Below are 23,095 nucleotides of genomic sequence, written 5' to 3' on the forward strand. Positions count from 1 at the left end.
GAATCTGTATTCAAGAACGACATACACAGTTTGCTCTTTTATTACCCACCAACTCTTTTCTTTTCTTTTTCTTTTTTTTTTTTTTTACAGACCCATTTGGACATAATCCAGCATTCTCATCACAGGTTCCTTCAATTGTAAGAGAATCTCATTTGGTTCAAGTTAACAGATAGAGAGAAGTGTATATGTTCATTTTCCTTCAGTGTTACTAATGATAAATAGTATGTATCATGAAAATTAAACAAGTTGAATAAATGTATAATCTCTTAATTGCTGTTTAATTCCTTGCTTTCCAACATTCATGTTGTCTGTTGTGCGGGGAGATGGAATTGTCCTCTTGTGTAGTGGTATTCATGTGTAATGAAAATCTGGACCAAAAAAAACCTGATGGGTAGATTTGTCCGTTCCTCGATATTAAAGTCTTTGTATCTTCTGTCACTATGTGACAACCAAACACATTCCTATCCATATAATCTTGTAAAAAGAAAACACAAACACTCTCTAGTAAAATGAGATGAAAAAAAAAAATGTCACATGCAACATCCTGCACCTGGATTCCAGTGGTAAAAAAAAAAATAATAATAATTATTATAACGACCACATCAAAAGTTTTTTTTTTTTTCCATCCATTTCCTCCTCGTGCAGTGCCACAAAATTCACTCCACCTGGAACTTTCAGAAACCAGAGTCTTGTCGCCTTGTGCTTCCTAATAGTAGTACTGCAAATTCAAATGAGCCCTGTTAGCATTAGCTTGGGCAGAGTGGCTGTGATTGCAGTCAGTGGGTGGTGGTTGAGAAGAGGTTTTAATGGTTGCAGCTATGGTAGTAGTGGTACAGTCAGGCTCAGGCCTCTGTGCTACTCTCAGTCTTTGACCAGCCGATAAATGTGATGTTGGGCGCCGTGCTCACTCGTGGACACTTCAAACACATAAGCAATGCAGAGCAAGGTCTCCAGTGTGTCCCTATTCGTCACCACCTGTCGATAGGGGATAGGGTGTGATGTGAGTGAGAGAGAGGGTGAGAAACAGATTTGTACATCTCTAAACGGCAAGCACTGTGATATTAAAATCTGAACTGCTAATATTAGACGAGTGATACACTTATGAGATAAATAATTACAGCATTGACAAACCTTTCTTGTAATACTTTCCTTGTGGAATTCCTTCCATGTGTTATCATCCGCAAAAAGTCAAATCAGATGGGGTATACCACGGCTAGCTTTCCGCCGCATGCCTACAACCTAACGGGAAATTCCTCTCAAACCGTCTCAGCTTCTAATCGCAAATAGAATAGTGTCTTTGTGTAAAATACTGTTGACAATATAAGCCCTGCCTTCAAACTCACCTCTGTCTTAGTCTGTGAATGTGACTCAGAGTTAATGTGGACAAAATCAAGCCATTGAGAGCTCACCCCCGCTCATGAGTAGAGCTCTTATGCCATGCTGCCTCTTTGTCCAGAGCGTGGGCTCAATATGGGTATTGTGTTTTTGGTTTCAGTAAGTGGGCAATGGGCGCTACTCTGGACGCTAATGTTTTAATGTTCTTGTCGAGGACAGACTGTTTTTGTTGTCAGCCATATTTCCGTTTTCTCCTCCAGCCAAATTAAGCGGTCAAGTGCTGCACGTTAACTTGCATTACAATGCTGAATGAGGATCGAGAATCCCTCCAAAATGGGCATTTAAGATAGAACGTTTATAGAATATTGAAAAGGTGTATTTTGTGGCATTTTAATTCTCATTAAATCTACAGTGAATGCGCTCACCTGTAAAATGGTGAAATTCTCCAGCACGCTGTTCATCATGTATTTTTCAGGCAGGTGTTTGAGCTTGTGGATGAAGTTAATCATATACTCGCAGAGAGGAGAGCGATGAATCCTGAACACATAGCGGCCGTTTTCAAACCGCGCATACTCCGTCTGTCGGGACACGGACAGAAATAAACAAAGCCCCTTACGTCTTCATTCATCATCAAAAATAGATCAGACTGAAGAAACATCAGAAATATGGGCCCATAAAACATTGTGTAATTTTATTCCCGGGTGAATTGTGGTATCGTGACTATGACATTTAAACCTGATATAATCTGGATATTCAAGATAAACTGGTCATAGAACCAAACGGTGCTCGATGGAGGAGCTACGTGAAATATAATTTGAGATTACATTTTTATCGCTAGATCGGTGTTTCTTTCTGTGTTTGTGTCCACATCAGCATGTAATTCAATTGTAGTTTATTGATGATCACATCTCACTGCTAATTGTAGTGAGAATAAAATATGTATTGTATATTTCTGAACTGTTCTGTTCAAACATGCTGCTAAAACCCAGATTAATGGATACAATTAAACCGACCTGAAAATTCTGCGATGTAGAGACATCATCTGATACATTTTATGCAACACATGGATATTTTTTGCTCTCTTTCCCTCCTCATCCACTCTTACCTCCACTTTCTCTACCACCTGCTTGCCAAAGGAGCAGACCTTGGTGGAGGAGGTGATGATCATGTTGTCTGAGCTTTCATATTGGCTAGACACACCATAGAAAAAGCTGCTGTCATCCTGGAGGTTAATACTCAAGTCCGCCTGTGAAGGAAAACAGTCTCTCAGGCTTTGGCCAGTTCAAGTACTGCCTTAACTGATCAGAGCTTAACTGTTTCATTGAGGAGAAACATAAGCATTAGGTATCACCATCTGTTGCACTGTTACAATTTCAATTTATTTTATCCAAACTATAAAATGTGATATTATTGCTTATCTTTAGGTGTCATCTGTGTTGTTTAGTGTTTTCAGAGCTACCCCCTTAATTGGGTACACATCATGAATATGAAAATCTGCTTGACATATTAAGGTGTCCATATTTTCTGAAGAGCTTTAGAGAGTCAAACATGCAGTATATATCATTTCAACTTCAGAAAAACCCCTTTGAACTAAGTAAGTCAGCGCATCAAAGAAATAGCTTAAACCATATCTGAATTGAGAGTCTGCATCCATCTGAAGTCCCGAAACAGGTGATTCAGACATGAGGGAGCCAGTCGTAGATTTGTTGACCATCTGTGTGGTTCGTGTAAGAGTGCAGAGGCATTAGAGAGGCATGCCAGCTAAACAGAGAACATGGCACAGTCTCAACCAAGTCTAACTTCTTCCTCCAACACGCGATGTGTTGATTTAGTTTAGGTCACCAATCCACATAAGCGATCTCGAGACACCGCTCGCCTGACAAATGGCTCTGGGGCGGTTCAGGTCCTGTTCAGCAGGTAGAAAGCCAGAGCCTGAATTCGCACAAAGCACAGCGGCCAGTTTTCTCTGTTCCTGTATCATTAACTACCCATGAGGGCCATTCATATTCAGATTGCTTCAAAGACTCGAAACCTGAAGTTCAAACCATAAAAACTAACCAAAAAATGGCGGTGAGGCCGCCCTATTCGGTATGTCTACGGTTCTGGGCAGATGAAAACATTGACTTGTCTCTCTTATCTAAGTAGACTGCTACCAGGCCTTCACCTTTTCCCCTCCAAGTGCCCCGCTTCGTAATGGGCAATTAAAGCGTCACTGCAGCCACCTTCTCCCCTCCTCTACCTCTCCTCCATCTTCATCCCTCGCACACGTAATTCCCTCATTTGTCTTCATTTCCCCTCTGAACCTGCGCTCCCCCGACTTTAACGGCCTGCGAGGGAATTCATCTGATTACAATCAACATCCCGCAACGTTCCAAATTGCATTACGCCATCCTCAGCCTCTGTGTAACAATTTAGCACGGCTGGCTAAAATCTGATTCTGCCGGCACTTCAAAGGCGCAAGACGATCCATTACGACAGGGCCAGAGGGCACAACCGGAGAAGGCGGCAATGGCCAATGTGGAAATTCAATCTAGAATGCCATAGCTTTGGAGGAGGGCTAGTGGGCTTGTCAGGGTTGTCATGACAACATCTGCCTCAGGACTCCCAAGTCATGACCTATGCTACGACTGCATTGAACAGCACGTACTATTGTTGTTTCGAGGCAAGTTTTTCATATTCATGCTAGGGTTGTTCACTTTGCACATTCTCATGTATCTCTGTGTGTGGATATGCGGAGAGATACACATTAAGGGCCTTATTTTCATCATCCACTGTAGACCATATATAGAATCTTTTCATGTCTTCGATGGTGCATAACTGTTTTCCTGCCCCATCTCTCTTAATTTGTCTGTCCTTTTTTATACCATCTCTTTATTAAGCCACTTTATGCCCCTCCTCATTCTTTTCATCCTTGCATCTAGTATCACCATTCGAACATCTGCTTCAATAGAAGCGTGTCAGTTCAATAATAGTTATTCACACATGTTTCAAAACCTTTTGGTGCAAATTCTGATCTTGTCTGGGGAACTTCAATACCAAATGGGAAGTGAGCAACACAACTTGGACCTTGCAATTTATGTTTATGTGTACAAGTAGCAAGAGACAATGAGTTTCTGAAGTGAAAAAATCTCTTTCATTTTTCAGGTCTTGTTAGGTCACACAAAAGCAGAAACAAGGGCTGAAGACAACAGTCATTACAAGATACATTTCTGTTGCCTTATATATGATATATCTGTGAAGTGGGAGATTGGTTTGCTCCCACTTCACAGACAGTCAAGTTCTACACAATACTGAGCTTTGGAGTTCATTTTTACCCCCCCTACCCCCCCTCCACCCCCCAACCAACCCCATGCAGGGTTGAAAGGTCTATAAATAGGAGGATGCGTGTGGTGTAGGGTGGTGTAATAGCAAGGGGACAGGTGCCCAAGCTCAGATTTCCCCTGTGAAAGATCAGCTCCTGCTCAAGGCCTTGGCCCTCTCACATCACTCACAGTGCCCTCTGGACCACTTGTTCTAATCTGTGCTATCCATGTACATCCAGTCAGCCAGCTTTACAGCACTTTACAGCAACTATACTTAATTAACTTTATACCAATTATAATACAGATTCATTTGGTTTGGGGGTAGGGGTTGGGTGTTGTCTGGATATATTGTGGTGAGAAATAAATAAAAAAAGATTGCCAAACACACATTTTTGGCCACAAGATACTAAAAGAATGTTTTAGAATTTGGAAGAGTATTTTATTTTTCAGTCTTCTAGTTGTGCTTTTACTGTCCTGATAAGCCAAAATGTAGACTACCAGAGTTTGAACTACAGCTTCACATTGTAAAAAGATGTGTGTGGTTAAGCTCTCCAATACAATGTTTTATTGATTGAATTTTTGGCACTGTACCAGCATCCTAAAATTACAACATTTCCTTTTCCTATTTGTTTTCAGATGCAAATCTGGAAGGAATTGATGAGCTCAAACAGTTCAGATGGATTTCTTCTCAAAAGAAAACTGAAATCCATTTGATTTCACCTTCCATTCAGACCATTCAGATTTCAAAACGCTAAAGACAGGGACCATTTGGAATGCAGGGACATTGTGGGTCAAACCAGAGGACCCATAAAGTTCTCCATCCTTATGCTAGTCTTACGGTCTTTTTTTCTTTTCCTGCTGTGTAGTCTCATGGCCTTATGCCAAAAGAATGAAAGAGGACAGGATCAAACACTGAGCACTGGATTTAAAGCTTTATAATTAGGACTCTCTCTTACTAAAAGTGGAATTTGCTAGATTCTACTTATAGTGCTTAAGTCCTGTTTTGTTCTCCCATATTTGGTCATGAAAGTCATGAAAACCTGTAGACTGAAAAATTGAAGTCAAAACCTGTCCTGTCAATTGTTTGTGTGGTGTCATACCATAACTACAATAATATTTAGACAGACACTCACCCAGAACTTGACAAGGAAGAAGGCGTTGGCTGGTCCCTTCTCAAATAACTCCTTCAGCCCACCTTTCTTCTCTGGGAACTTGTCATAAATCTGTCGAATGTCCACAGCCTCCAAGTACGGGTCACTGAATGTGGGGTTTGATTGACCAATGTGGACAAATAGGTGTTTGTTGAACTGGAAAGAAGTGCAACATATACAGTTACATGAGACTTCAGCATGTGACCTCTGATTTGCTGTACATTTCTGGGTTCTAAAGAAACCATGGCCAAGATATTCGCAGCAAGGTGAGTGGCTCTAGCTGATTTAAGTGAAGTGGAGAAGGGGACGAGTTTGGATGCATGATATTTTGTCGCAAACTGAACTCAATAAGAAAAGGTGTCAGTAGAACAGAAGGGACAGGACCAAAGGAGGTGGAGTTTTGTGTAGGTGAATGTACAGAGGTCTTTGCCATTTTGGTTGAGACAGTGTTCTGTTAAAGGAACCAGGGATGGAATCATTTTCAGGTTGCTAAAGGGTGGTGAAATGCTGGTTGGGTGAGGAATGATGCATGTAAAATTGTGGAACTGTGGAGTAATTGTGCAGTTGTGGGATTGTGAAAAAAGCTAACATTATCTGGATCCTGTGGCTGCTCCAGGAATGCAGAGAACTCCAGCATGCGAAGTTTGGAGCTGGCAATACTGCGGCCCTGCCAAGGGTGTGCGCTGGGGGACATGGACAGACCTGACGTGCTCTCATAGCCTAAGTAAAACAAAGGGGAGTTGAAGACATTTTGGGCCAGTGGAGCTCACAACACCTGATTCCTTACTTTATCAAGTTCATGGATTTTTCTGAATTGATATATCAATGATAGATTCACAGGTATTACAGTTGGACTAACCTGTGATTGGAGGAGGACCTGTTGCTTGCATGGCGTAGTTCTGTTGAGAAAAGGGCTTGATGCTGTGGGTGACACAAAACAAAAACACAATACAATTCATCCATTCATCGTTGTGGGTTCTAAGCAACTAAATGCTTTTTACAATTCTTTTCATCATAGGGAACTATCATATCTGTATCATTCACTTGGGAAGGTTTGCTTTACTTACTGTAACCATCATTAATTGGGCTATATATTACATCTCAGCTGATGACTCAGATTTATATAATCATTTCAAAACCATATTAGGGGAGCTCAGTGTCAGCTGGGCAAATTTGGCCATTGAGTTTATCCATTTGGCTTCCTCTCAGATTTGGCTCCCAAACTCCAAGCCAGCCCAGACATGCTCTCTCATGCGGATGGCTGGACAGAGTGTCCAGATATAAACAAACAAGCGTTCAGACATGAGGCAGTAACTTACTCTTCCGGACCAGCAGGCTGTCCTGGAAGAGCGCCATGCCAAAACTGTTGGGAAAAAAAGAACAACAAGAGTTAGGAATCCTCCATTAAGCACCCTCTATGATGTTAGCTCTTCATATGCACTAAAGAGCCTGGTTCCTCTGAGAAGAAGCACTCACACCACCGGCGGATGGGTAAGCAGGCCGTGAAAGCCCCTGTAGTGCCATTTTATTCTGAAATGCAGTGGCGGAGATGATCTGGGCAGAGGACATGGTGGCCATACTCTGTAGGGCCTTGTCTTTGGCAGCCTGGTCCTACCAAAAGAAAACAAGAGTGCAAAACTGAATTCAAGAGCATTACTGTGGTGTAGCACCATTCATAAAACAGGCACAATGTGGTGGCTGAACGGTAAACATAAAAACATGACTATAACATTATGGCACTCTGTGTCAGTACCAAACAAACAGAGTGAAATCTGTATGTATACGCATGCATATAAGCGTATTTTGAGGCCAAGGTTTATGGATTCGATACAAATGTAAGAATAATAAGAGACACATCTCCTCATCCTCGGTCATGTGTAAAACTGTCATGTTCTGTGCATTCACTCAGATTTGGGCTTCATAAGTACACAACAATATAAAAAAGGCATTTAAATACACAGGTGCATGCATTCACACGCACACGCACATGTGAGCGCGCACACACAACTGCACACACACACACACACACACACACACACACACACACACACAAACACATGTGCACTTCTGGCCAAAGGATATCTTTCACTGAACCTGTGAGTAAAAAAAAAGCTTACCTGACCTCTACCTAGCACAAATTTTAACACAAAACTGTTAGTTCATACCCTTTTTCAATTTCAGAACAATAAGGTAAAATAAATGTTTGAAAAATAAAGAAGTACAAAAGGTCAGGCCCCCTAGAACTTTGAAATACTTCCTTTGGAACATATAACAGCCACCAAATTTATCCTGATGTCATCTTTGAGTCTTTCAGTTCCTGTCTTTGAAAACGCTTCCACTTTAGGACCCATCTAGGTAGGGGTCTAGCTAGGGGTCTACTTGCATGTGTTGCAAGTTTGAGAAACACATTTTCAATAACGGGCTGTGATGAACATTCCAAAACACTTATCCGTCTTTCCTGCTGTTTCCTTCATGGTTGATTTTGTGATACAGTATGTTTCAGATACAACCACTTTTCATTTTAAGCTGCTTGACTTACTTTAGTTTCTAGGATTTGTCGATATCGAGTTGAGTCCAATCCAGTCACACAATATTGAATCCAACTGCACAATATTTCCTTTTCCAATAGTTGCCACTTAACCCCAAAGAATAATCTTCCCATGTTTAGCAATTGGAAAGGTGTTATTTTATTCAAATGCTTTGCTGCATTATCTCCAAATGTTTAATTTGTGGTTGAAGGTGAACAGTTTTCATTTCACCAGCCTTCAGCGCTTTTTTTGTGCGCTTCCTTTCACATCCTTTTGACAATGACTTTTGTGGTCTACTTCGGAATACTGGGCCATGCAAATTATTGTTGTGTGGTGAAGTTTATCAAAGATTTTTCTTGGTCCCCCGGGTCTTTATGTAAATGGTTTTAACTTCATTTTCTACTGTATTTGGAATTCACAATTACTCTTTAAAGTTTATCAAAGATTCTTCTTGGTCCTCCAGGTCTTCACTTGAATTGCTTTGACTTGCATTTCTCTCATATTTGGAATTCCCAACTAGTCTTAAAGTCTTGTAGGTCAAGGTGAGTAGAGCTAGCCTGTGTGAAACCAGTCACTGCATCTTCTCAGACTATGAGCTGTGTAGCATCTCTGAGGTGCCTTAAGTGTTTGGTGGAGACCGTTATTTATGCAATAATACCTAAAACCACACAGGCATCTGACTGTCAGTGAGCAACCAGAGAGAGGGAAAGTCATCCTGGCCAACACATCTGCCCAAGGGAACACAGCCAGTCGGGTTTCCCTCGACCCTATGTCATCAAGAGTGGTATGGCTGGGATTTGAAGCGTGAAACCCAAAAGTAGGATGCACCCTCAGCACTGTAAAACAGTGCCTTAACTGGATGCTATCATTTCTTGACAGTTTTACTGATGGTTGAACCTGCCTGCTGGAGGTGTCTGTGAGATGTCTATGGATTTTATCTGTTTTGTAAGAATCAGTTGTCTTTAAGTCCTAAACAATCAATGGGTTGGAGTAACCCATGGTTATTGACAGAACAACAACTGCAGTTTGACTGTGACAAAGGTACAAACATTTAAGCACCACAGAACAGAACAGGAAAACTACGTACCCTATAGTACAGCGCATAAGGAAAGCCACTCAAACAGAAAATCACTGGACAACTGAGCAAGCATGATAAACAACATGAGCAGTTGAAATGGACATGGCTAATTTTGAGCCTGTGACTTGGCTTAGGTCACTTTAAATGGAATGAAAGGAAGAGCTGTCCTCTTGTCAGTGGACCCTTGGGTGGGTGAAGTGAGGTTTATAGTCCTGGCACAGTATAACCAGTGCTGACAACCCAGCTATATCTCTTCAGGAAGTCAAAGTAGCAGCATAGAGCTCTAACTTGGGAACACGAAACCTTTCCAGTTTGTGCCACTGCAGGACAAAAACAACAAGTAGGTAAAGGATTTTGCTTACGTCCTACCTACCCTTCTACCTACCTTCTGGAAATATCTTTATGGGTATAATCAAAAATACTTGATGAAGTAGAGTTATCCTAGGTCATGTCAGTGAAGCATGTCCTTGAAGCATGACCAGCCAACACATTCTTCGCCTCGAAATCGGCCAACACTAGGGCATAACTGAAATATGGCGGGAGCATCTGGCAGTGTTCTCAGTTACAAGAAAGACATATTTAAAAGCCCTGTCAGTGAATGTCCTGTGACCAGTGCTGGGCCTTGGCAGCTGGGCACTGATGGCGAACAGCCAAGGCAACAAACAGCGAGTTAGCTTTGTCGTGTGACCTCTGCACGATGAAAGACAGGGCAGGGCACAAAAACTGGAAACTTGAGGAGCTTGACCTTAGCCTCCATTCAGAACACTTCACTGACTTGAGTCAGAGGCACTACAAGGCACTGGAAATTTCATATTGAACGTTTAAAAAAAATCATTGCTTCTTACTGGGCAAAAACAGGTTATGCTCTTTTACCCTAATCAAGCTACTGTAGATATTTTTGCTGTTTATCTTCTAAAATTATTTAGTTACTAACAAAAGCGCTACTTTTAGGCACATAGAGGTCAAACCAAAGACTGTATACATTTCCACACAAGAGAACAGACAATTCACTCTGTCTAGCATAACTCAGTGATAGAAAAACATCACAGACTTGTCTCTTGGTATGATTCGGCCTGTAGCTGGAATACAACTAGTTCTATTGGCTTTCAGCAAACAACCTATAACAGGAAGCTGAATTTACAAAAACAAATAGCAAATACCAGCTGGATCACTCACGCTCACTCCTCCTTTGATTAAAGCAATAATGAAGAGCAACTGGACAACTTATAACACTCTTTTCCAAGAACTATCTCAAAAAAAAACAGTTGGCCAGATTATAAACATTTTAGTTTATATTTTTATATATTTTTATATTTATATTTTTTACACTGAATCAGCACAGCTCTTTCCATTTCTCAATACACAGACCATTGCTGAAATCATTCACTCATTCACTACTCCCTACTCACTATATAGTGTTTGGTACATAGAGCCCTCACTAGGAGATAAGGGCAGACAGCTGTTGATAGATTTCGGACACTATTTGGATGTTACGCTGCTACATAATTATGTGCCAGATATTTGCAATTATTATCTGTCGCAAAAACAAATGCCACAACATCTGCATCTGACTGGTCTGTAAAGAGACAGGCCATAATGCATGATGGTCTAAATCAATCGACGTAGGGTGCATCGGTTGTACCCTACTTTTCATAATGCATTGTGGGATACTTTGGGTGTACTATATAGGGCATAACAATCCTCACTACACATTTGGACAGAACTGCAAAATGGTGAACTCACTATATAGTGAGCAGCACTACATAGTGAGTAGCGAGTGATTTCGGACACAGCGCATGTAAAATCCCAACTCACCCAAGTAGTTCTGAATAGGACCTCTTTTTAAAAAATATATATTTCTAGATACTAATCATAATTTAAAGGCCCAATCTGTAACACTGCGGCTCAAAGAATAGTTAAATTCTTTTAGCTGATAATTAATGGTCAGTGTGACTGTTGAATCCCATTAAAGCGCAAGATCTCTGGGAGTGTTTTTCCATTGTTTACGCTTCTATCACAATTTCTGCTTTTGTTGCTTTTAAATTCCTAAACTCTTGCTTCAAAATATTTGCTTCAGTTTAGTCTGTGTATCTTTCAGCAACTTTGGTTGCTGTACCCACATATGATTAAACTTTCCCAGTTTCATCCCTCAGGTTTTCAGACAAAAGCGTGAGGCTAACATGGGGACACTGCAGACTTTGTTTTGAAAAGTGCTATGCAGATAGAAAAAAATTGCAGCTACCTTCAGCTTCACCTGAATCTCCCTGGCCTTCCGCCGTGCAAGCACCTGGATGTGACTGGACACCTGTGGGGCAAGACGTTTGCAGTTTACAAGAGCAAAATGTTTAGATCTTGTTTACTCCCTATTATGAAAGCTACGCGTATTTGTACTCTTTAAAGGAAACATTTTCAGTTAAGCCAAACCCTAACAGCAGTAGTAAAGCACTGAACTGTAAATAACAAGAAACAAATTGGGATTAACACAAGAAGGGGATAGTTTTGCTCCTTCGGGGGGGGGGGGGGGGGGGGGGGGATACTTCCCAAAAGCCATTTCAGTGACTGGGATATGCATTATAAATGTTATTAATAGTTGTTTACATGAACAGTTTGCATGAAATTATGACAAAAAAAATACAAGTTTACACATTTTCTTTTCCAGACAGATAGCTGATTCTTATACTTATCTTCTGTGTTCAGCAGTCTGTTTAAAACTCTTGTAAACTCATTCTGAGGAAAGAGAACCTTTACTTCTGAGTTATCAGTGAGTGACAGATGTCACTCTTTCACTCTCTCAGTCTCATGTCCCATGCTGACATTAAAACTGCCAACATTCCAGGCAGCCCTGTCTCTTCTCTTCTGTCATTCTCTTCTCCGATAACAGGCCTTAGATCCCATGAAAGAGATGGGGAAAGGATAAGAGTGTACATATTGAACACTGTGGTGAGAAGGGGGGCGGGCTATCGAATTTAAAATTCCACACCCAGTCACTGATGTGCCCCGCCACCCCCCACGCCCTAACCCATAACATCCTTGCCCAGAGAGACTGCTTGTTCCCTCTAATAAGCAAGCTACGTGAGGTGGTGAAGAGCCACACCGACACTCGATCTCTACAGCATCTGTGTGTCGTTCCCAAAGGCCATAAATCTCGCCACCAAACCCACTTTCAGTGTAGGCGAGGGGGGCATCAAGGTCTGGAGAATTTCCCCACTATCAAAATGTTCCATCTGAAGGACAATTTTTTTTCTCTGCTTCTTGAGAGTAAGAGGTTAACAAAACAGAACAAAAAAATGTTTTTTCCCCCCAAAACTATTTTAAAAATTGTGATACATAGATGTCTATTTACTCATCAATCAAGTTTCAGTGCTAAAAGTTTTCTTTGCAGACATCCTCAAAGTTTCATTCTTTAGTACACACCACGATCAACAGGTACTGCACTAATGTGTAAAGGAGGCCTGTCTTACAAAGAAGGGACAGGATAACGGACTCTCTTACCTGCTTTCTTGTTCGCGTCTTCCCCGTTCGGAGCTTGATGTATCGTGCTATCAGCTCATTCCGTCCTGTATTTTAAAAATAAATCAACAAATTAGAGTCCATAGAGTCCAACGATTTTGGTTTTCCCCAACAACATTCAGTCATATATCATACCACTCAGGCCATCTGAGTTGTGCAGTCCATAACATGGGACATGATGTGAATGGAAGTCCTATGGTAGAAATATACCAATGACAAGTAAAAGGTTGTGTATACTGAATGGTACATACTCAGGTAGAGGAATTACAATGTTACAAGAAAGGATATAGTGATGCTGGCAGCTACCTAAACTGGCCATCATCCAGAGGGAGTGGTTTGGGAGAGTGCAATTTTTCATGAGTGAGCTGGTATCATTGGGAGAGAGCTTGTACTAGTTAAAGCATGTCGTAACATATTAATATATATATGATTGTCTGTGTGTGTGTGTGTGTGTGTGTGTGTCTGCACACGTCTGCACAAAAATGTCTTTCTAGGTAAACACACAGCATATGTCAATGCGTCAGTTTTACACATAACAGAGGACTTAGGGAATGTGTCTCTTTTTATTTTTACAATAACAGGTTGAGCATCCCTAATTCCAAAATTCAAAATGCTCCAAAATCCGAATCTTTCTGAGCGCCTACATGACGCCACAAGTGGAAAATTCTACACCTGACCTCACTTGCCCATGTCGGGCTCTGACGCTCTGTTGGCGCCAAAGATATCTCATTAAGTATATTCAAATACTGTATTCCATAATCTGAAAAAATCCCAAATCCGAAACACCTCTGGTCCCGGGCATGTCAAATAAGGGATACTCAACCTGTGTACTGCTTGTATATATAAACATTGGCATCAAAATATGCTTCAATTAATTATGTCCTTTATGTGCATGTAAAGGGCATAAATATAGCTCGAACTCCAAGTCATTGCTATTCCTGTTTGTTTATTCGTGATTAGTGTGTGTGTATTGGTGTCACTGTGCGCGTGTGTATGTGTGTACGTGCGTGTGTCTGTGTGAATGTGCTTGACAGACAGGTCACATTGGTTGAGGCAGGTGAATGGGTTTCACCATATGATCTTGAGAACCAGAGAGAGCTCAAAAGGAAAGACTAAGGGAGAGAGAGACAGGCAGACACACAGCGATCCGTGTAGAGAAATGAAGGGAGCAGAAAGGCCGACTGGCAGCTGGCATATATGTCAATGTTTATAGAGTATGCCTTTACTCTTGCAATAAATCTTTGGCTTGTTCCTCCAGCAGGGGTCCTATTACATGCCAGGAGGGCCTTGTGAAGTTGGTCATGTGGCCTCTCACCACCTCCATCCACCCCCACCTACACCCCCACCCATTCCCTCAGCCAGAGCACAAACCCTCAACCACCTCTTAAACACAGTTCTCTAACATCCCAAAAGCAGCCCTAATGTCCACTCTAGAGAGGAACCACAGAACTGATCCTGGCACAGTGAACCGGTCCTGGGGAGGAAGGAGTGTCCTCGAAAGTTGTTTTTTTTCTTTACTGGGCAGCAGGGAGAGGCGTGAGGGAGAACAGTTGGGGGTTAAGGGAAGGTGATGTGGAGAAAGGTCATCTGAGCAGTGAGGACTAGCAGAGGGAGCCCGGCCAGGCTATAAAATTGATCATATTCTGTCCGGTATGCCAAACAAGACTTCTCCAAAGTTTTTGCCGTGACGTGTTAGGTTCTGCTAGATGATAGTTGTCAAGACATTAGTTTCCAGGAATCAATCTCTGACAACAACAACAACAACAACAACAGAAGAAAAACATGGTCAATAACAGTTTAAGAAGCCCTGAAATATGCAAACTCTGATGTTGAATATTTAAAAACAGATTGGCTGCACCAGAAAAAATGAAAAGGTATCGGTCCATGTTGTGTATTGCGAAGAGGTAACTCCAATATAAAGGTGACTCCAATATAAATTGTCCCGAGGAAAGCAGTTGATTGTGTCTGTCTTTTTAGGACTCATTTGTATTCCATTCCTCAACCAGTCCAGTCTTTTAACTCTTTTTAAATGAAATGTCGTCTTATTTCCAGGGCTCGAACCTACTCGAGCGTTCGGTATTTGTCGGTGGGTAGTCTTGCTTGACGATCATTTGAAAACTTGCAAAACAAATTATTTTAATCCCCTAAGATTTATAAAATTGTCCGAATATGTGGTGTGTCTGAGGACTCTGATTTTTTTTTTTTTAAAGGAACATCAGAGATTCTTTAAAGTAAACCTGAAAGGAGACAGCCTAGCAAATGGACAACCTAACATAGAAACAGAATAAGACAATATAACACAGACAAACAGGCAACATAAGCAACAGAATATCAGACAGATAAAGTAACACACAATATTGTCTTCTCAGAAAAGCTGAAAAGTACCTCCTTGGGGTGATTTGAAAAAAAAAAAAAAGTCTCTGAAAAAAAAATTTTTTTTACCTCTTTCAAGATTTCTTGATCTTTTTATGGCTGGCTGGCCTTTTGTGCACTTTTGTTTAGTACAGTTTAACCTTTTCTTAACTGTTTAAAAGCTGTTGACATCTCTGGCCGTCTCTGTTCAAATCAAAACAGGGAGTTCACTGTCTCCTGTATGACTGGACACATGCCCGTCTGGTCCCTTGCCTAAGCATTCTACACAATGAAGCTAAAGAAGATTCCTGATAATCATTTGACCTGTTCTGATGAGTCAGAGTCAAAATCACTAAAAAGCACAAGCACACGGTAACATCCCAACACAAGAGAGCATTGAAAGTCAAACTCATCTGTTTGTTAGCAGTCAGCTAAGTCGAGTAATGATCTGCTAAAGGTCTCCTCTATGTGTTTATAACCTGTGTCTTACCACAGATATAACAGTCACATAAGGTGGACAATTTTCACACGGAAGAGCGTGACTAGAGATGGGAAAGAGAGAAAGAGTGATGAAAGGAGAGAAATGGATTGATACAAAGAGTAATAAGTAAAGCGGGGGAAAAAAACATGGGATAGAGAGAGGTAAGACGAAGCAGATTTCTTTACACAGATTTAGAGAAAGACAAAAGAGCGTGTGAGAGAAAGAAAGAGAAAAGGAAGGCAGGAAGACAAACAAGGCAAACAATGTGAGGAATAGTCACACCATCATGAGGTCATGATGTCCACTGGGAGAGATCCAAACGAAGCAGTTATTCCCGGCCAGTGCATGGCCACGGCCACCTGAGAGCCCTCAACAAACCCCCTTGCCATCCACCCCCCTAGGGTCAGAGAGAGGTCTTAACGGGCAGTGATAGTGTCACGCGAAGGTGCAGTCTGCCCTCCAGGCCTTGTCTCTCATAAATCTGACCCCCCCCTCCCCAACCCCACCAACCAAACACTTGTTCTGGTCCATAGACTCTCTCCCCTTCTTTCTCTCTCTTTCTCTCGCTCTCCTCCCCTGCACATTCCTTTCATTCCAGTGGACTGAGTTTGCTGGGTTCTGCATCTGCTTTAAAGAGAGGGAGGGGTAGAAAGGTTGAAAGGGTGCAAAGACACATAAACAGCCTCACAACTGCTCCCCTTCTCCCAGAAACACATAAACACATGCACGCACACACACACACACACGTGCACATGCACACACACACACACACACACACACACACAGACACACACACAACCGGCTCCTTGTGCTATCTGACTATACTTGTAGAACAGGCAACAAACATGAACCGTAACGATCTCTCATTAAAACTCACCATCAAACACACCATGACTCACATCAGTTCATATTCTCCAAAATAAGAGCATCTAATCAGTAAAAAAAAAGAAAAAAAGGGGGCTGTTGCTTATTCTACACTTTCATTTTGTTGAACATGTAATCTTTGGTCATGGGTCAATCAGGAAAAAAGAGGGAGAAAGGTTAAAGAAAAAGAGTGAAAGAGAGATAGAGATTTAGAGCACATCTGCTGGCCATATGGCCTGCACCATGGATGAGAACTCACGGTCGAGAATACAAAGGGCACATTTAGGGTGCAAGAATCTAGTGGCCATGTGTGATTTCCCCTCTGACACAGAGTAATGGCTCTGAACAAGCCCTGGGTCTGTTTAGTTCTCCTCTCCTTCGATGCTGAGCTCACCACAACGGGCAGAATCACAGCAGGACACTGCAGTAAACAGTGTGTAGTACAGCAGGCAAACCCACTACAGCAGAGTCAAGATAAGACTACACATAGGCCTAATATCAAAATTCTGTGAAGAGTAGAACAGCACAGAGAACAACAATATAGAACCTCATAAGGCATGTCAACACTGCACTGAGTGCCAAATTCCTGCGACTGCCTCAAACATTTCCCTATCACTCCAGTTTCCTTGCTCAAGTTTTACTCTTCAGGTTACAATGGCCACTTAACATTTGACATATTTAGTAAAGTGTGCAAAGTTCAACACGACCAGCATATGCTATGAAACATTGCAATGAATTTTTTTTTTTTTTTTTTTTTTAAACATCAAGCCTGTGACACTTGGGCTAAATGGTAACCGGTGCTATTTGATGTAACAGGCTATGATAGCATTTAGCATTGACAGTACAGGCAGTATAATGGGGCTGTGTAATTTGCGATCATGCTTTCACACATACATATCAACCATCATTTGTGCTAGAAGAACATGTCCACAGACCCTTGCCAGACAGTCAGACGGTAAATAAGTGAGATATACCCTAGGGGGGCTTCTATTTGAGTGCAAGGAGAAAAAAAAAAACGAAAAAAAAAAACTTGTCCCTCTCCCTCGAAGTCTAGCCTTGAGATCATGTGCTGGTTTTGAAGGTCAGACTGAAAGCTAAGGTTACCATGGTGACAAGACCTATGGCAGAGGGCACCAAAATCCACCTGTGAAACTCGGGACAGCAGTCCCATGGAGAGGCTCAAGTGCACTTCTCCGGTGTCCACACGCAGGTGGAGCTAGCCAGCAACTCCCTTAAGCTGCACACACAGTACACCCTCTCGAGCAACTGCAAAAAAGCTGTCACAGCAGAAGGCAAATGGCTTTATTAAAAGTTTCCTCAAGGCCTATGTTCAGACATAAGCAAACCTTACACTTGACTGTTAAAGTTAGGACGTTAGTGAGGGTTGAGCTGCTTTTTCCAGTCTCCTCTCTCATGCTCTCTCTCTACGCCTCTCAAATCTGACAAACCAATGACCATCTGTGTGTTCATATTTTCTGTTTATCAACTGATTTATCAGCAATTTAATGCAGAATTCAGTCAATTAATTAGCAGTCTCTCGGTTGATTCCCCAAACTGATTGAGTAGCAAAAGAAAAAGTTCTTAAAACAAGCTCTTCTTATCACAGATTACATCAGAACATCATAAGTGTTTTGGCATCCAACGAATGTGCCAACTTTCCACTAGAGTGTAGCTGTTATCTTATTTGATCATATTGAAACAGCTGCCGAACGGTGTTTCATTATTGTAATCCAGAGTGTTAATACGATAGTCGCCCGGAGTTCACCGGTCAGATACACTTGGAGAACAATTCACTCTAGCCTCCTAAGAGTTTAAGGTTGTGAGGCCGGTTTTGACTTTTTAAAACTACTTCCAGAAAATTCCATTTCAAAATTTCTTTGTCTACAGCAAGCTTCTGACAACTGGAGAATGAGTCATTCGTTTCAGTGCTTATCGAGATTGTAAACTGTTAAGCCATGGTAAATGTATTTCCTGTCAGTGGTTGTGTGTAATTTTACGGGTAAGAGGAATGCAAAGTGTGAGCGTGTTATGGCGAATGAGGCATGGAAGCCAAGAAATGTTTTTCTTGGCAATGTCCATTGAATTTTCAGACCACAGCACAAAAAAACGCAACGATTTGCATGGCACGTTCATAATAACTGGGCCAATCAGTCAAATGAGTGAAAGGCATGATTGCCACGACTATGTAAAATATTGTGGGAAAAATGCCATGAATGTCTGAGGGATACAGGACCGAAACATTTTTCTCCTCTCAAGAATTTACATCGGACTCAAGGAAGACTTTGCAAGGAAGCTCACATTGCCTTTTAAATTAAATGAAGACGGTGTCTGTATGTACATGGTATCTGTCATTTAAACATGGGCTGCCCCAGTGTGTGGGAATTTTTGCAGATAATACCAGAAGATCCTAAATTCAAGTTTCTTTCAAGGTTCTGAAGATTATGAATAATATATAAATACATTAGAATTGGTGCAGTTATCTTGCATATACTGTGTATATATATATATATATATATATATATATATATATATATATATTATTCTGTGACTTTTGTTTGTGTTGTTACGAGTGCTGAAGTGAGTGACGAGAAATGAACTGTACCACACAGGCCGTGACCTCAATGTTAACAGACAAAGGTGGAATGGGGAGCTGTGCAGGCCCCCCCTGCCTTCTCTCTCTCTCTCTCTCTCCCTCTGTCTGTCTGTCTCTTATCTCTCTGTCTTTCTCTCTCAATCTTTTTCTCACTCTTTCTCTTTCTCTGTCCTTCTGTTGTAAATCTTTCTAAGGTCACAGGGGAAAAGGGTTCAGTACAAAGAGCAGCTGGAGGTGAACTGAAAGGCAAGACAAACAACTGACTGACGAGAGAACGGATGGACAAACACGGGGCCAAACAGTTGGAGAGATGGAAGAAAATAGCGGGCGCATTGCAGCTCAGTCATTAGAATGACTCAGAACGGACCAGAATGGACAACATACATAAAGACATAAAGTGGGGAAAGGGCCAAAGAGCAGGTCAGCGGTACCCAACACTATGCTGCTGTCTGGGTGTTTATTTGCCCCTCTCTCCCTACTGTACAGCTTCACCCTCCCACCCTACCCAAATCACGGGTGCTCAAAGGGTAAACGTCTATTCTGGTCTAGGGTTACAGCAGGGCTGCCTTGAACTTCGGGCATCGGGCGTATGCATTCCATTCCTGACAAGCCACGGCACTACCCTCCAATGCCCCCCCTCCCCCCAACCCTCTGACCCCACCTCACACACGCACGCACACACACACGCACGCACACACACACGCACGCACACACACACGCACACGTACGCACGCACACATGCACACACACACGCACACACACACACACGCGTGCACACACACACACACCATCCCCGCAGCTTAACCACCCCTCAGCACCGAGGGATGAAGGGGCACCTCAGTGTCACCCCTCCAATCTGCCACCCCCTCACCCCCACCCCCACCAGAATGTGGCACCTGCCCCCACCCCTTCGTTACCATTAAGACAGGCTTTATAAGGGTTTTAAGAGCTGGTTGGGAGGGGGGCAGGGGCAGGGGCAGGGGCACAGCTAATAGCTAGTTCACTTCATGATGACAGATCCTGTCTGATAGCCGTCCAATCATTCTCACACCCAATGCCAGCCCCCAAGTTTCCATTAGACATCTATTAACAAACCGCTCAGCCAATCAGCAACTCATCTCTTATTGACCGTCTATTGGCAGTCCCGAAGCAGACAGCTGGACATTTATAGTAAAGGATACACACACCATTGCTGTGATCTGTTTGTAAGGGACTGTGTAGCTATTATTAGACCTAAAAGGAAGACCTCGCATTGTTTTATGCCACATTTGAAGCAGGCTATGCTGTGCTGACCAGTTTCAGGTGTAGCTCTGTGTTCCAATTCTTATGAGCGATAACTTTTCACAATGAAACATGTTGGTTTCTACAAAGAAACCCTAACACTAACTTTAAATCCAAGCTTGATATGGGTGCTTTGGACAAAACTTGCATGCAACAAGTCTTTTCATCTGTGACCATCCAATAAAGAAAACGTTTAAGTCTGCAAATGTGAATTTTGTTTTTGGATTGAGTGATAATACTCTGTAATAGCACATTAAGTCATCCATTGCTCACTGCCCTTGGTCATTTGTGTGTGTATGTGTTTGTGTGTGTGTGTGTGTGAGTGTGCGTGCCAACGCATGGGTGTATAAGAGAGTGTACATTTCTGGACCTATTTGTAATAGGATATGAATGTATGTATGAATGATTGTACAGGCGCACTCTTTATGGGTCTGTCTCGGCTTGAGAACTCTCTGTTAGTTAAATAGGCACTGAAAAGCAGTCTGATATTGAACTTCATATTGAACTGAACTGATCTCAGCTCAGAAACATTGAACCGAAACTGAACTGAACCGAACTGAATCCAGTTGATCTGAATTGAATAAAAACAGAGCACAAGAGATGACTCAGGACGGAGAGGCGTACCGTACATCTTGCCCTCATCAGACAGGATGATTTTGCGGCGTCCGCATGGTGGGTAGATGGCCAATGCCTCCTGGAAGCTCTGCTCGATGTCAGGGCTCCACACGCCCTCTGCGTCATTCTCAAGTGGCTTATCCAGCGGCTCACTCAGCTCCTCGCTGGTGCCCCCCGGTGAGGGGGCCGACACCCACTCCGCAGACGTGGTGGGGGGCTATGGAACAACCTCACTGGCCGGGAACAGTAACACGGGTCCTCGGGGTGGGGTCGTGGGGGGGGGGGGGGGGGGGGGGGCCGGGATGATGGAAGGATTGGTGGAGGGGAAGAGGTTTGGGGGGGTAACGAAGCTCCACCAGTGGGACCCAAGGAGACAGCTGTCCAATCCTGAGGAAACAAGGCCAAAGTGAGGTCAGGTTACCCATCAGGCAAGACAAGACAGGGGACTCCTCTAGACACTGTTACATCATCTCTGTCTAGTGATCACATGAATAAGGGTTAGGGTTGCGTCAGGCTAAAAGGTCACATCAATCGAGAGAGTCTCTAATCCAACTTGAAAAAATTATATTAGATGAGAAATCAAGACTGTCCAGGACAGCGAAACAAATGACGTGGCACCTTTCGGAAGAAGACAAGAGTAACCATGTAAACAGACTAGACAAAACACGAAATGAGACATCCAAAGCGTTAGACCCGCATACCAATGCTAAAGTTGCTCTATGAAAGATTAATGTGACGTTGATGTGGTTTATTTTCAGCTGTCTGTTGATCGGCCAGATGAAAACTTAAGATCCAGAAACCGCAGAGTGATAAGACGTTTTAACACCATTACTAATGCTTCACAAACAAGCTGGACTAAAGAGATGCCCTCACCACTACGGTTCAACCACTCACATTATACCATCCCCGCATACTCACAGTCTCCCTGTAGCTTATGGTAATGACCAGATAGCATCCGGTTCACAGTACACAGATAACAGACATTGATAAGGACAGGATTTAAAACCATGCCATGGCAAGACTATGAATCAGGCAAAAATAAGTCCGCTAGACTAGAGATGGACTACTTTTAGCTCTGGCAAGTGAGTTTAAAGATTAACTGCATCTTGACTTTGCCAACAGAGTTGAAGAACATCTACTAATTCAAATATTATAGTTTGTGACTGAGGCTGGGCACCATAGCACTGTTCAGCTATTCTACTCTGACTGTAGTGTAGAGAGGTGAGAGGAACAGTAGGGAAAAGGAGGGATTGTGTGTGTGTGCATGCGCGCGTGTGTGTGTGTGTGTGTGAGTGTGTGTGTGTGTGTGTGCGTACATGTGTCCTTTAAAGGCAGAAGGGGAAAGGAGTTGTAGAGTGTGGATGTGTGTATGTGTGTGTGTGTGTGCACGTGCGTGTGTGTGTGTATGTGCGTGTGTGTGTGTGTGTGTGCACATGTGTCCTTTAAAGGCAGAAGGGGAAAGGAGTCGTAGAGTGTGGATGTGTGAGGGAAGAGGAGGCCTGGTGAGTAACAGTGCGTCATGTCTGTGTCTGTGTGACTCAGACTCACTCCACTCTCTTTCCTCTGAGCCCCCAACGGTTCCAATGGCCACTTCCTGTAACCAGTGCTCTCCAGTTACACACACACACATACACGCACATACACACACACACACACGCACGCACGCACGCACACACGCACGCACGCACACACGCACGCACACAAACTCCAAAATATTCTCCATAATGCATACGTGACATTCAGATGTGTACTTCAGTAGTGATGTTTGTATAATATCTAGGCTACACATAAGCCAGAAAAAAACACAGAGACTCAAGAATATAATCACCCACAAAACACAGACATGCACACATAAATGCACACACAAATGCGCGCACACTCCCACACACCACACAAAGGGTCCATTCAGTAGTCGAGGATCAGGGGTTCTTATGTCACACATTCACAGTTATACCAATTGGACAGGCTTGTCAAGAGTATGGTGAAGTAGTTTATGGATACCATA

At 42.5% G+C, this 23,095-nt stretch overlaps 1 protein-coding gene across 1 annotated transcript; it reads right to left on the reverse strand.

Moving 5' to 3' along the window:
- Positions 1-861: 861 nt before the first annotated feature.
- Positions 862-21,131, reverse strand: tead4 (TEA domain transcription factor 4). Its single transcript, XM_030771532.1, has 11 exons — positions 21,100-21,131; positions 12,887-12,951; positions 11,649-11,699; positions 7,265-7,399; positions 7,108-7,151; positions 6,648-6,709; positions 6,378-6,508; positions 5,771-5,944; positions 2,441-2,581; positions 1,761-1,913; positions 862-975 (listed from the first exon to the last, which is right to left on the reverse strand). Exons 1-11 carry the CDS (start codon positions 21,104-21,106, stop codon positions 862-864), a joined length of 1,077 nt encoding a protein of 358 aa, XP_030627392.1. The 5' UTR covers positions 21,107-21,131.
- Between the last annotated feature and the right edge of the window lie 1,964 nt (positions 21,132-23,095).

Source organism: Chanos chanos, chromosome 4, assembly GCF_902362185.1.
Source record: "Chanos chanos chromosome 4, fChaCha1.1, whole genome shotgun sequence".
NCBI classification, from domain to species: Eukaryota; Metazoa; Chordata; class Actinopteri; order Gonorynchiformes; family Chanidae; genus Chanos; species Chanos chanos.